Consider the following 14071-nt stretch of genomic DNA (forward strand, 5'->3'; position numbering starts at 1 on the left):
CAGCTGCTGACGCACTTCCGGCGGGAGCGACCGCGCGGCCCCCGGCAGCTCCGGGGCGGGGCGGGGGAGGGGGCGGGGCTCTGGGGCCTGGGCCAGGCCGGGGTGGGGAGGGGCGCTCCGCTGGGACCGCGTCCAGGTGCTGCCCAGAGACCCCGCCCTCCCCAAATGAGAATCCAGACCACACAATAGGGATTCACGCGGCTTTATTATGGCCCTGGCCGGGAAAACACTTCCACGCATAGGCAGTAATGCATGCGGGCTGGGGCTGGGCCCTGGGGACGCGGGGAAGGCTTCAGGAAGGGGTCACTGGCAGGTGTTGTAGATCTGGACCTGCAAATTGATGTCTTGAAGCACGCTGCGCATCCTGGCCTCCAGCCCATCCAGCTGGGCCGCTTTACCCTCCAGAGCCCTCTCATTCTCCTCGTAGGTACCTTCCAGCTCTGAGAGGGGTAAAGTCTCAGATGAAAGATCCCACTCCCACAGCCCCATAGCTCTCCTGCCCATCCACCCGGTTCCTCACCTTGCAGCCGCTGCAGCTTGTCCTGGGCAGCCTGCAACAGGCTCCGAGCCTCATTCCGCAATTGCTCTGCCCGCTCTTGGGCAGAGAGCACACCCTGGGCCTTGCGCTCAGCGAGGGCCTTCACTGTCTGGTACTGGTCACTAAGTTGACCCTGCAGCAGCTGGAGAAATAGAGGGCAGGGTCATTGCAGAGTCCTGGCCTCTACCTTCACCCCCTCTTGCTGGCTCTGCCTCAACCTACCTGCTCAGCTTCTCGGGCACGCCCCTGGGCATTGTGTGCTGTTTCTTCAGCACTAGTGGCTGCCAGGCTATTCCCTGCACGTTTCAATTTCAGGATCTCCAGGAGACTGTCCAATTGCTGCGCTCGCTCACCTGCAGAACTCAGGGCCTGCTCAGCACCAGCCATCCTCTGCTCGACCTGCCATGGGTGGGCCCATAAGTTAAACAGGTCTCTGAGGCATGCCCCTAACCTTGCCTCACTGGCATCCCAAAGAGACCACACCTGCTGCAGAGTCTGCTCTGTATCTTGTGTGTCAACCATTGCCCCTCGGATGGCTCCCTGAGCAATGTCCTGAGCCCTCTGGGCCTCCTCCAGTGAGGCTTGTACTGTTTCTGCCTTCTGTTTCTCATCCTCAGCCCGGCTCCTGGGGAAGAAAGGGACTCAGGGCCTGCAAATATCCAGGAGTAGGGATCAAGGATGAGGACCAGGGCAAGAGGTCAGACCTTGCCCGCTGTGCATCCTGCAGTAACTTCTCAGCTCGATGCACATCTCCCGTAGTACGTTCCAGGATCGCGTCCACATCTGCCAGGCTCCGGACCCGCTCTGCAATCTCGCCTGCCAGGAGCTGGATCTGCTCAGGTGATGCTGGGATGGAGAGCTCTAGCACCCGGGTGGCTACCATCTCAATGCTATCAGGATCAGCCCCCTCCTCTATGGGGACACAGGCAAGAGCTTAGGGACACAGATTCTCCAACATAGGCAGGGGAAACACAATGTTAGGTTACAGACGTAGGGACCACACATGGGACATGGGTTTGCTAGTAGACAAAGGATGCAACCACTAACTAGGACAAGAATGCTACATGGGTCACAGACACAGGATCTTGGACTTGGGGTAATGACATATGGGCAAGGTCAGGAGCCAGACATCAGGTGATAACACAGGGAAGTGCAAGTGTTGGTCCAAGTATTATCCCAAGGAGAAAGACACAGACACAGGGAAGACCACCACATAGCCTGGGTCCCACAGGAGGCTCACGGCTAAGGAAGTCCTTCACACTCTGGATAAGTTCCCGCAATTCCTGGTTGGCCTGCTCCACCTGTCCCTTGGAAGCATTAGCCTTGTCCAAAGCCGCCTGGGCCCGCTGCTGTGCCTCGCCTGCCAGCCGACGGGTCTCAGCCACCTGACTGAGGATGGTGCCACCTCCTGCCAATGCCCGCTCCAGCTCTGCCTGTGTATGCCGGGCTCGACCCAGTGCTAGGTCTGCCATGGCTGCCGCCCCGCTGCAGCCGAGGCCCCCACAGCGGGGCTGCCCATCTTCGTCACGACAGCCAGCACCCCCGCAAGGGCTGGTTGCACAGGGAGCATCTCCAGGGGACCCACAAACCTGTCAGGCAGAAAACAGATTAGGATCCCGTGGAGGAAGCAGCCATGACCAGGTGTTCCACCCCACCAATGAGAGCAGCTTGTGCCTCACCAGTTCATTTATGCCCGTCAGGCTCAGGGTGTGGGTACGGGCAGAGAGCTCGTCCAGTGCTCGCTGATTGGCCAGGTGCTTACGATTGAAGGCCTCCCTCTGGGCACTCATCAACGCCTCTGTCTGGCGCCGGGTGCCTGCTGAGTTGCTCACAGGGCTGGGCACGGTGAGGGCTGACATGTTGGCACGACGTTCAGCTTCAGCAGACAGGCTGTGGGCCTGGCGGATGCTGTCAAAGGCACCTAGTTGGACAGAGGCAGACAGACAGTCAGCAGAAGATCAACCAAACCTGATCTGCCTTCCTAGGCTAGACAGCAACACACCAAGGAAATTTGAATGCTTGAGCAGGTCCAGGTGCTGGTCAAGCTGGCGCAGTGTGAGATTAAGCGAGAGCCCGTCTCGTTCCAGACTACTGAGTGCATGGTTGGCATTGAAGTTCTGGTCTTGCACATCCGTCAGTGCTGCCTCCAGCTGGGTCAGCTGCTCAGTGGCCTCACCAATTTCACGCCTGTGCAGTGGGGGTAACATGGATGTTTGGCTTCACCCTTGGTTCTGGGGTCTCTGTCCCAGCCCACCTTGGAGTCCCAAGCCCATTCGCACCTCAGGTCCTCCGTTGCCTTCACCAGCAGTGCCGTGGAAGCCGCTGAGGTGTTACGGGCACTCACAATCCCCTGCACAATGCCCAACTTCTCCTTCAGTTTCCAGAAGCGACTCTCAAAAGCCCCCAGCACACCCGTCTGCTGTAGCTCCTTTGCCTGTTGCTCCAGGCGCCGTGTCCGAGCAGCTAAGTCCTGTACCACGCGGTCCCAGTCCCCAAAGCATGCATGGCAGGGGTAGCAGGCAGGAAAGACTCCCGAGAAGCCACGGGCACACTGGTCACAGCGCACACCAGACACGCCTGGGCGGCAGCTACAGTGGCCTGTGACACGGTGACACTGAGGTGTGTCTATTCCACGGTGGTCACAATCACAGGCTGTGGGAAAGGGCAGACCACAGAGTTAGGGCATTCAGGGGGTATCCCGGGGAGTCCCTCAGGCCCCCAGTCCTGCCAGCTTCCTTACCACGGCACTGCAATCCAGGGTCCCCCCAGTGGAGCTCTTGGCACTCAGAACAGGTTCGTCCACCAAAGCCATCATGGCAGTGGCACTGCCCGGTGAACTACAGTGGGAACAGGGCCGAGGGCAGAGGCCCATCAGAGATTGAGGCCTCAAGCCAGAGGCAGACGGGCAGACAGAGGATGCACGGGAGGGTCTCCTACCTCATTGCAGGTAGGGCCTCTGGCTCGGCTTGGGTGGCAGGCACAGGGCTGGCAGCCATGGCCACTGGTAAGGTTCCAGAAGTTGGGTGCACAGCGGTCACAGCTAAGGCCCTGGACATTAGGAAGGCATGGGCACTGCCCTGTACTTGGGTGACAGTAGCATCGGTCAGCAGATGGGCAATGCTGGGGATCTGTGCCAAGCTGGTTGCAGGTACATCCTATGCCAGGCAAGACGGAGACAGTAATCAAGGGGGGCAGAATCGGAGAACCCCACCCAGCCAGCCCCTCCTCTACCCACACTCACGGTGACAACTCTTTCGGGCTGCCTGCCCATGGAAGCCAGGCTTGCAGTGGGCACAGTGTGGCCCCTCTGTATTATGTAAGCAGCGCAGGCACTGTCCCGTGTGAGAGTCACAGGCACCAGGGTCCGTGGGGTCAATGTTCCCACTGCATTCACAAGGTTGGCACTGGCCGCCTGGCCTTGATGGATCCCCAAAGTACCCAGGGGCGCAAGACTCGCACCGTAGTCCTGTTCACAGTCGGGGAAGGCATGAGTGGCTCAGCCCAGCCATCCCACCCACACCCCACATCTGCACCCACCCTCTCACCTGTGTAGCCTGGCTTGCAGTGGCACACCATTTGCTGGGAGTACCCATCACGGTGACAAGAAGTGGCAAAGTGTCGCTGGCTCCCAGGGCCTTCAGGACAGGGACAAGGCCGGCACTGGCCCCCATATGGCAGCCTTGGGTCCCCATGGAAACCAGCGATGCACCTGCAGAGAAGGGCAAGAGGAGATGTGTCCTCTCAAGTAGCCTGACCCCCACCAGCCCACTCACAGCATCCTAGGCTCCTTGCCCCCAATTACCTGCTCATGGACATGCCAGGCTCCCCAGCTCACCTTTCACAGCGCTCACCCCCTGTGTGATCCCGACAGCCCAGGCAGGCGCCTGTGTGGGGGTCACACTCGTCCGCATGCCCGTTGCAGACACAGGGCCGGCAGCTGGGGAAGCCCCACTGACCACGCTGGCAGCGGTCACAGCGAAGCCCAAAGGCACCGGTTCGGCAGGGACACTGCCCGCTGGTCCCTTCACATAGGCCGCTGAGCGCCCCCTCAGGGCTGCACTGGCAGGCTGGAGGCAAGGCAGAGGGAGACTGAGATGCAAGGGGACAGCGAGGCTAAAGGAATCCTGAGTAGGGACACATTAGGGAATGGAAAAGAACCTCAAGTGACCTCAGGCTGAGTTTGGGGTCCAATGCAGAGTTTGAGGAAAGGAGAAGCAGAGCAAGGAGGGACACCAGCAGGGGAGGGGAGGGAAATGAATCAGAGAGGAGCAGAGAGGAGGGAAGGAAGCCAGTACCTTGACAGCCCGCAGGGCCAAAACCGTAGTAGCCAGAGGCACAGAGGTCACAGCGACGCCCGACCACTGCAGGCTTGCACTGGCACTGACCACCATGGGGATTGCACTCGGAGCTCAGTGAGCCCTGGGGGTCACACTGACAGGCTGTGGGGGGAGGAGAGGGAGGTCAGGCCAGGCCCCCACACCTCCACCCCATCACATGATGTCACCAACACACTTACGCAGGGCACCATTGTAGAGCAGGGCAGAAAGGCTGATGAGGAGCGGGGCGCAGGCCTCAGAGGGAGGGGTCTTGCTCAGCGTCAGACCCTCCTCGTGGCAGCGGTAGCGTTCAAAGGTAGTGCGGCGCTCCAGCGCAGTAGCATCACCTGCACTGAACATCTCCAGCACCAGGACCCGGGGCAGCAGCACCAGCTAAAGAAATGAGCAAGGGGACCAAGAAGATTGATCAAAGACTGGGCACAGGCTTTGTATGCTGAAGGTCCTGACTCAATCCTGAACACCACTTGCTCAAGTCCTCCCAGAAGTGTGTTTGGAATAGCTCCTGAGCACTGTCGGATGTGGACCCATCCCAAAATAGAGAGAATAATATAGCAGGTAGGATGCTTGCCTTGCCCACAGCCCACAGGGATTGATTCCCCAGCATGTCATATGGTCCCCACCTGAGAGCTACACCCAGGAGTAAGCTCTGAGCTTAGCCCGTTGTGACTCTCAAAACAAAACATGTATATATAGAGATAAATGACATACACATATTATACATATGTAATACATATGTATATATGTATGTACAGAGAGAGAGAGTGAGGGAGAGAGAGAAAAATAAATGAGGTTCAGACCCAGGATCATATTGGCATTGTCCAACACTTAGCTTGGGGGTTAGAGTGATAGCATAGTGGATAGGGTGCTTGTCTTGTACATGACCAACCTGGGTTCAATATCCAGTACCCCATGGTCCCCTAAAACCCACCAGGAAAGATCCCTGAGTACAGAGACAGGAATAAACCCTAAACACTGCCATGTATGGCCCAAAAACCAAACAAATAGAGCACTTAGCTTGATACCACCATGGACCTTATTGTCACAGACCTATCCAGATCCTACTATAAATCCCATCCCTCAGGCCCTGCCATTTCAGTTGGTGCAGGGAGAGGGCACTGCTCACTGAGTCTATGAGCAGGCTGGGTCCAGAGTAGGGGGCCTCAGGCTGGGCACTTCCTCCTGTCCGTAACAGCTTCAGATGTACTTTGTAGGAGATGCCAGGTTCAAGGCAAACAGGTCTGGGAAGTACTGAGTACCTGAGGGAGGGAAGGGCAGGGACAGTGGGTTACTAAGGGTCTCTATACCTATTATCCTAGGCTTCTCTCACCAAACAGCAACCAAACCATCAGTCAAGAGATGAAGAAGAGGCTGGAGCAATAGCACAGCGGGTAGGGCATCTGCCTTGCATGCAGCCAACCCGGGTTCGATTTCCAGCATCCCATATGGTCCGCGGAACACCGCCAAGAGTAATTCCTGAATGCATAAGCCAGGAGTAACCCCTGTGCATTGTTGGGTGTGACCCCCCCCCAAAAAAATAAAATAAAAGAGAGATGAAGAAGGCTGAAGCAATAGTACAGTGGGTAAAGCACTTGTCTTGCATACAAACAACCCAGATTTGCTCCCTGGAGTCACAAACGGTCTCCTAAGCCCTGCCAGGAGTGAGTCATAAACAAAGAGCTAGGAGTAAACCCCGAGCACCAGAGGATATGGCCCCAAAACAAACAACAACAACAATTAAAAAAACAACAGCACTGGGGCTGGAGAGATAGCACAGTGGGTAGGGCGTTTGCCTTGCACGCGGCCGACCCGGGTTCGAATCCCAGCATCCCATATGGTCCCCTGAGCACGGCCAGGGGTAATTCCTGAGTGCAGAGCCAGGAGTAACCCCTGTGCATCGCCAGGTGTGACCCAAAAAGCAAAAAAAAAAAAAAAAAAAAAAAAAACAGCACTAAGGCTGGACTGTACCAAAGACACAGCTGAACAACCTGCAAAGACCCTTGCTGAAGCATCTGTATCACACTGTAGACACGCCACTGTGCAGATCAGCCTCCCTAATGAAAATGCTCCATACAACTTGGTTAGCTCCACAGCATTTCCCTAACTCAAATCCTCACCAATTTCCTCAATGATTTCTTCACACTTCTTCCAACCTCCAATCTCTGCACCTCTTCACCAAAACTGTATCACCTCCTCCTCTCTCCCTTTCTCCTGAATCATTTACACCAGCCAACAAGCTCATACTAGAGCTCTTTTATCATGCTGACAAAAGCTCCTCTCTATCCCTTGAGTCTCCCACTCCCTTATCTTTACTGGCCTGCCCAACAGATTGCTAAAATTTGACTCCCTCGCCTCCTAGTCCAGTGGAGCTCTTGCCTCGGCATGCCATGGGAACAGCCTGGCCAAGGTCACCAATGACTTCGTGGAGTCTCTCCTAGTGGCTAATTCTCTATTCTTATCTGCCCAGCTTTTAGCTGCCTATGAAGAGGTAGGTGTGCCTTCCTTCCTGAGTCACTCTCCTTTTCTGGAATCCTACCCTCCCACCTCCAGATTTTCTCTACTTCCCAGCTCCCCCTTCCTACTGGTCTCTAACACTAGAGTATTCCAAAAACATGTTTCTGGTCCAGTTTTTCCTCTGGTCATTTCATCCAAATCAACTTTTCTTTTTCCTTTCCCCCCCCACCCCAATGTCAGGAATCAAACCCAGGACCTCACACATGTAAGACATGCCCTCTACCCCGGTCCTTGCTATCCACCTTTTTTTAATGACAAATTCTAAAATTTGGGGGCTGGAGCGATAACACAGGGGGTAGGGCATTTGCCTTGCACATAGCCGACTCGGGTTCGATTCCCAGCATCCCATACGGTCCCCCAAGCACCGCCAGGAGTAGTTCCTGAGTGTACAGCCAGGAGTAACTCTGGTGTACACTTTTTGGGTGTGACCCAAAAAGAAAAAGAATTCTAAAATTTATATCTCCAACTTAAGCACTCCCATTCATTCCAGACCCAAAAATCGAACTACCCACTAATAGTATCCCCCATATTTTTGGAGGATCCACACCCCACAGGGATTACTCATGGCTATGTGCTCATAATCAGCCTTGGTGGAGCTCAAGGGACCATATAGTGTATAGAACCCGGGTTGGCTTGTGCAAGGCAAGTGTCCTACCCACTATACTATCTCTCCAGCTCCCAATTTTTCCCCACGTTTAAACATCCCATAACTGTTCCTTGCTATATTTTCATCTTAGTAAGGACACTAAGGCCCTACACTTAGGACCAGGGATCTGGCTCAGCAGTAGAGCATTTTGCCTTGCATATGCGATGCCCTGAATTCGATTTCTGGCACAGCCAAAAACAGACAAAAAGAGCCCTATACTGATCCAAGTGCTCAAGCCATAACCTTTGAGTCACTTTCCACTTTCTCTCCCTTTCCTACATGTTTAAGTCACCAACCCTGCCATTAGATCCCTCTAGAAACTTCCACCCTATTCTCTGTACCTTAGTGCTACAACTTTGTCCAACTTACTGTCATTCAGCTAACTCAGTAGCCTCTAGAAGATTTTTCTAGTTTCTACCTGGCCTTTCTAAGTCTGCACTAAGCAACTAGAGGTCTTTGTAAAATACACTTCAAAACTAGCAAAATGTCTCTAATGGGCATAGTCAGGTTAGTTGTGTCATTTCCTCTGCTTCAGTGTACATTTGAACAGTTAAAGGATAAAAAAAAATGTTTGAGACATAAGTGATGGGAAAAAAAGGTATTTGAAGCAAACCCTCCCCCAAATGCAATTAAACATTTACAAGACTGACCACATCCCTTCTCAGAGTGCTCTGATGTCTCTCCCCTATGGGCATTTCCTAGTGATGAAAGATGGTTTCCTGTCTTGGAATTCTGGAACAATTCCTTTCAGTGCCCCTGGAATTTAGACCCCTGAGAGAGCAAGCTTTGTTCTCTCTACTTCCTTCCTCCAGTGCCAGGCTCAATTGCAAACAGCACTCAGGAGGAGGCACTAAAGGAAGAATTTTGCAATGCAGTCTCCCAGGTGCCTTCACGGAGCTCAGGCTGGCCAAGGGCAACGCCTGCCTCAGTGTGGAACCATTAGTGCCCTCACCTGGCATCTGGTTGCAGAGTCCCTGAAATGTGGTCATCCTTGGGGAGCACATGCCCACAGGGGCTGTGGGGAGACACCGGCCCTGGGCGCTGCACGGTCACTTCTATCTCTGCCCACTGCTCAGGAACCTGAAAGAACGGGTTAATGGAAGGAAAGATCCCACACCCTAGGGTTCAGTTCTGGGTTAGGTGTCATGGGGCTGACCTGGGGCTCCAAGCGAAGCAGCAGATCATAGTCCATGGCTTTTGGCACTGATGTCACCTGGAACTCCAGTACTTGCCCTTCTCGCAGCCTCACCAAGCCCCGGCCCGTCCAGGATGGAGTCACTCCAGGAGTCACCAGGCGCTCCACCACGTCAACTACCTGGAACGAGATGAGGCTGCAGGTGGACACTTGGGCAAAGTCACAGCCTACCCAGAACCCCAGCTCTCCAGAAGGCCTGGCCAGACAGGACCCCCCTCCTTATCCAGCACATTGTCTGTAGCCCTGCCCCGCCAGCCATCTGCCCTTCAACACCGTCCCCCTACCTGCCCTCGGGTGTCCTCAGCCTCCAAAGTCAGGTGGTCCAGGAAGGGCCTGAAGTAGCCTGGCTGCACCTGCTCACAGCGTCGCCCCACCATGTGTGGGCGGCAGCGACACTGACCCGTGGCCTCGTTGCACCTGGGTAACACATGGTGGTGACTCACCAAACACCCCCTCTTCTGCCCAGCATCTTCCCCCACCACCCCCCCCCCCGGCTCCCCTGAACAGCACTCACTGGGGATCCAAGGCGCCACCTACATCACAGTCACATGGACGACAGCCCAGCATGTCGTGGCTCAGGCCCCAGTGGCCGGGCTGGAGGAAAGGAAGTTGCAGAGGGGCAGAAATAACCTCCCTGTGTCCCCCCAGCAGGGACTCTAAGGGTGTTCTTAGCCTCCCCACACAGTGAAAACACCCCCCCAACCCCAGGCACTGGGTCCCACCCTCAACCCTGCCAACCCCATGGCTTCTTCTTAGGATTCCCCTCAACTCCCCACCATGACTCTGTTCTGAAAAGTGCCAGACCCCACGACCCTGATGCCCCCCACTCCCCGTCGTACCAGGCAGCGATTACAGCCACGTCCGGTCACTAGACGTTTGCAGAAACAGGTTCCACTGTTGGGGTCACAAGGGGTACGCCCAGGCACTGTACCCCTCGCATCACATTGGCACTCTACAGATAAGGAGGCCCATCAGCACTTGGGGGGACTGTACCAAGGCTTACGTTTCAGTTGGGTCAAGAGTGAAAGGTCAGCACTTGAATTAGAGTGGGAGGCACTTACGCTGGCAACCCCTTGGGTTACTGGCACTGAGCCCAAAGAAGCCATCACGACATTGCTGGCAGCGAGAGCCCACCACGTGCTCCTTGCAGCGACACTGGCCTGAGACCAGTCCCAGTGTAGGATCATCATGGGGATCACAGCGGCCACCGTCCTGGGAGCCCACAGGGTCACAATCACAGGCTGAGGGCAGAAAGAGGGCCAGGGTCACCTTATCCCAACAAGCCCAGCACCAGCATCTCCCACGTCTCCACCCCATGTTCCATCCCAAGTTACCAGAACATAGACAGAAGTGGGACCCCCAGCTCCTACCCTCCCCCATGCCCAGTCCCAGCCTCACAGCGGCAAACAGCAGGGTCACGCAGGTCCTTGGCTGGGTCTCGGTAGAAGAAGGGCCGGCAGAGCTCACAGTGGGGCCCCACTGTGTTGTGCTGACATGCATCACACACGCCTCCACTCACGTTGCCAGATGCCAGGTACATGGCCATGTCAAAATGGCAGCTGTCGGCGTGCCCATGGCACTCGCACTCTTGGGGGAAAGAGAGAAGGGCAGGCACAAGTCATTTGAGGTACCAGATGCTAAGGTAAGGAACAAAGGAATCCCCTACTGCAGCCTCAGGCCCATGACATAGGCCAGCAATTGTGGGTGGGGCTCAGAGACCTCATAGGGTTCCTCCCCAGGAGAGATTGTAGAGGAGGGCTGAGGGCATCCAGGCCTGGACACCCTCTGGACACAGCTGGGCTATTAGGGGCCTGCCCAGGCATCTGGAGGTTCCATCCAGAAGCCCTGGGGTTCTGGGGTCCAGGGTTTCACTCACTCTTGCAGGCATGACTGTTGCCATCCTCGGCTGGACGCCAGGGCAGGTCATGATAGAAATCCTGGCACTTCTCGCAGTTGAGGCCCTCAGTGTTGTGTTTGCAGACACAGGCCCCATGAACCTAGAGAGGTGGGCAGAACTGTGCTCAGAGACATCGAATAATATCTGCCCCTGCCCCCTGCCTGTCTCCAGTCCACTGAAGCCCCTCACCATGCCCTCAGTATGAGATGGTGCCCCGGGGGCGGGTGCACACTGGGAGGCGTGTCCGTAGCAGAAGCAGTTGCCTCGAACTACCAGTTCATACAGGGCGTAGTAGTACTTCTCTCGGATCTCCCTACGCGGGTCGAGCAGGTTGTCCCCCAGCGTGTGCAGCCGTGTCAGGTTCACCCGTAGGTTGGTGATCTTCAGCAGGTCTGAGGGGGTAGAGGGCAGGGTTGGGGGCCAGTCCACCCAGGCAGGCCTTTGCTGTCCCCTATGCACCCAGGGGGTCCAGCTGCTAAGGTTACTTTGGGAGACCTCCCGCCTAGTGCTTTCTGAGCTAAACTAGACTTGGCACCTGCCCTAGGAAGCACCCAAAATAGCTACAGAGGCCCCAAATAGTCACCAGCCGGATGCTGAGACAGCGCCAGGCAGTCTCAGTGTGGACTCACTTTGGATCTGTGGGCTGTAGGGGTCTGAGATAGGGATGGCAGGGTCCAGCACCCGGTAGATGACCTGGAGGGGTTGAAGTCCAATGAGACACTGGAGACTGTCACAGACTCTCAGACTTGTCTTCCCCAACACACATGCACAGACACACACAGACACACACAGAAACACAGACACACACAGACACACAGAGCTCTCTACTCCAACCCCCAGCCCCAGTGCCAGCGCTCACCTCGCCTTCAGTGGACGGTTCAATCTCTGAGTAGCGAGACTCACAGACTATGTCATCCCAGTGCCGTGGCGGGGCCAGTGGCACTCCTGGGAAGTCAGCCCCGCAGTCATAGGAGAAATATCGGTAGACATGCCAAGTGCGGCCAAAGTCGGCTGAGCGCTCCACCAGCAAGGCAGCAGGGCGAAAGGTCTGGGTGGGGGGTGTGACTCATTAGTAGGCCCCAGAACCCAAGTCTAGCCTAAGGCCCACCAGATACCCTGCCCAGCTAGGCACACCCTCAAGCAGTTCACAGATAGGTGGGGGTGACCAGGGTTGCCAAGTCAAGATCAGGGAAGGCAGCCACCTCAGGCAGGGGCCCTCGGGCCCTGGGCAAGCAGCTCTTGACCCAGCTCAGGAGTGAGCAGCATCTCCAAAGGCATGGAGGGAGACCTCATGCGGTGGGGACCACGAAGGGGCCTTCCATGCTGCCAGCATGTGAGCCTGGGGAGGCGGGTGAAGGAGTTGGGGCTCGTTCAGGGGCAACGGGGAGCCAGGCAGGTGAGTCCAACAAGCCCCCAGACATGCGGGCACCTTGAAGGTCATAATGAGGTGCGTGAAATGGAACTCGGCCTCCAAGTCCAGCTGGATGGTGACCGCGGGGACACCTGGGGCAGGAGTCAAAGGTAAGGGACTCGAGGCTACCATGGCCAGGCCTGTTCATCCCACGCACCCTGCGGCCTCACCATTTTCTGACTGCCACCAGGCTGTCCGCCGCTGTGGGGCAAAGCTGGTGATGACATTTTGGATGCGATGGCTGTCTGGGTTGTCTGGTGCAGAAAAGGGGCGCCGGGAGTCACACAGGAAACATTTCTTCTCATCCTGGATTACGGAAAGATCAGTGCCTCTGCCAGCCTCCCTCCCCTGCTGACCGAGCCTCCCCCCTCCACACACACACCCCAAATGCACCTGCAGGTGGCTGACGATGCAGTAGGGCTCAGGGCCCTGCAAGCCACAGGTGGATGAGGCGGTCAGTCTGTCAGCTCGGCCCACTAGCAGGTCCCCAGTGGCTGGGTAGCAGCTTCCCCGCGAACAGCCTGGCATATCCGGGCTCAGGGACTCGGCCAGGGCGGTGGCCAACACTGAGAACAGTGGGTCAGCTGGTTCTGTTCTGCTCCCACTCAGGAACCCCAGGAGCAGCTCCCCAGGACCCACCATTCCACCCCGCGATCCCCAGGCATTCCCCAGCCCCCCTCACCATTCAGCAGCAGGCCCAGTCGAAGTTCCCAGGGTGCAGCCAGTGCCCGCCGCTCCCTCCCTCTCTCCCCTGAGGCCCGCTCCATCCTGAGAGGGGGGAATCCGGCGGAGAAGGGATGAGGAGGGGATGGGAAGCTGAGGGCTAGTGCCGACCTGTCGCCTCCCTCTGGGCCCAGTGCTGACCCTCCCCCTTTGTGGGTCCTTGGCTGATCCCCCGGACCCAGCCCTCTCTCGCCTGTCCGGTGTCCCCCACTAGCTTGGAGTCCAGCGACTTTGAGCAAAGTTGGAAGCGCGGCAGCAAGGAAAGCCTGGGGCGGATTATGGACAGGAGTGTGACACCCTGCCCCGCTGCCCGCTCCTTTCCAGAAACCAGACACAGGTCAGTTCACCTGAAATTTTTATTGTGACCACCCCCAATGGCCATGTCTGGGCGGAAGTTAGAAAAAGGTGAGGATTGGGATTTCAGGCTACCAAGTGGGGGGCATGGCATAAGCAAAGACGAAGCGTCTGATGGTCAGAGCTGAAAGGGCATGTGGACTTAATGTGGGTTCAGTGTTGGGGGTGAGCCAGGCTAGGCTAGGCTAGGCTCAGCCAGGAGGTGGGGTTGGGGGGGGGACACAAAGATTCTCACTTCCCCATTCAGGCATGAGAACTGCTCTAGGACCTGAAGGACAAGCAAGAGGTAGGGAGAGAGAGGGGGAAAGGCCATCCGCAGCCTGAAGCCACAGGGATCTCTGCCTCGCCTACAGAACGTCACCGGGAGAAATGCAGCTTGCTTCTCGGTATGAAAATGGATGCCACAGCCAGAAACCGGAGCAAATCCAGATCATACCATCCGCTCCGGACCTTCTGGCC

At 56.6% G+C, this 14071-nt stretch overlaps 1 protein-coding gene across 1 annotated transcript; it reads right to left on the minus strand.

The window, feature by feature from the left end:
* Positions 1 to 186: 186 nt before the first annotated feature.
* Positions 187 to 13459, minus strand: LAMB2 (laminin subunit beta 2). The gene is made up of 32 exons (XM_055135082.1): positions 13218 to 13459; positions 12929 to 13101; positions 12706 to 12841; positions 12554 to 12627; positions 11984 to 12172; positions 11754 to 11817; positions 11314 to 11516; positions 11104 to 11224; positions 10626 to 10814; positions 10289 to 10468; positions 10067 to 10179; positions 9742 to 9821; positions 9512 to 9644; positions 9189 to 9347; positions 8985 to 9112; positions 5999 to 6131; positions 5055 to 5247; positions 4834 to 4977; positions 4374 to 4605; positions 4084 to 4247; positions 3780 to 4004; positions 3476 to 3693; positions 3279 to 3375; positions 2818 to 3190; positions 2541 to 2725; positions 2218 to 2459; positions 1779 to 2127; positions 1243 to 1450; positions 1022 to 1163; positions 761 to 937; positions 521 to 680; positions 187 to 440 (listed from the first exon to the last, which is right to left on the minus strand). The coding sequence occupies exons 1-32, from the start codon at positions 13300 to 13302 to the stop codon at positions 304 to 306; spliced, it is 5406 nt and encodes a 1801-aa protein (XP_054991057.1). The 5' UTR covers positions 13303 to 13459; the 3' UTR covers positions 187 to 303.
* Between the last annotated feature and the right edge of the window lie 612 nt (positions 13460 to 14071).

The sequence above is a fragment of the Sorex araneus genome, chromosome 4, assembly GCF_027595985.1.
Source record: "Sorex araneus isolate mSorAra2 chromosome 4, mSorAra2.pri, whole genome shotgun sequence".
NCBI classification, from domain to species: domain Eukaryota; kingdom Metazoa; phylum Chordata; class Mammalia; order Eulipotyphla; family Soricidae; genus Sorex; species Sorex araneus.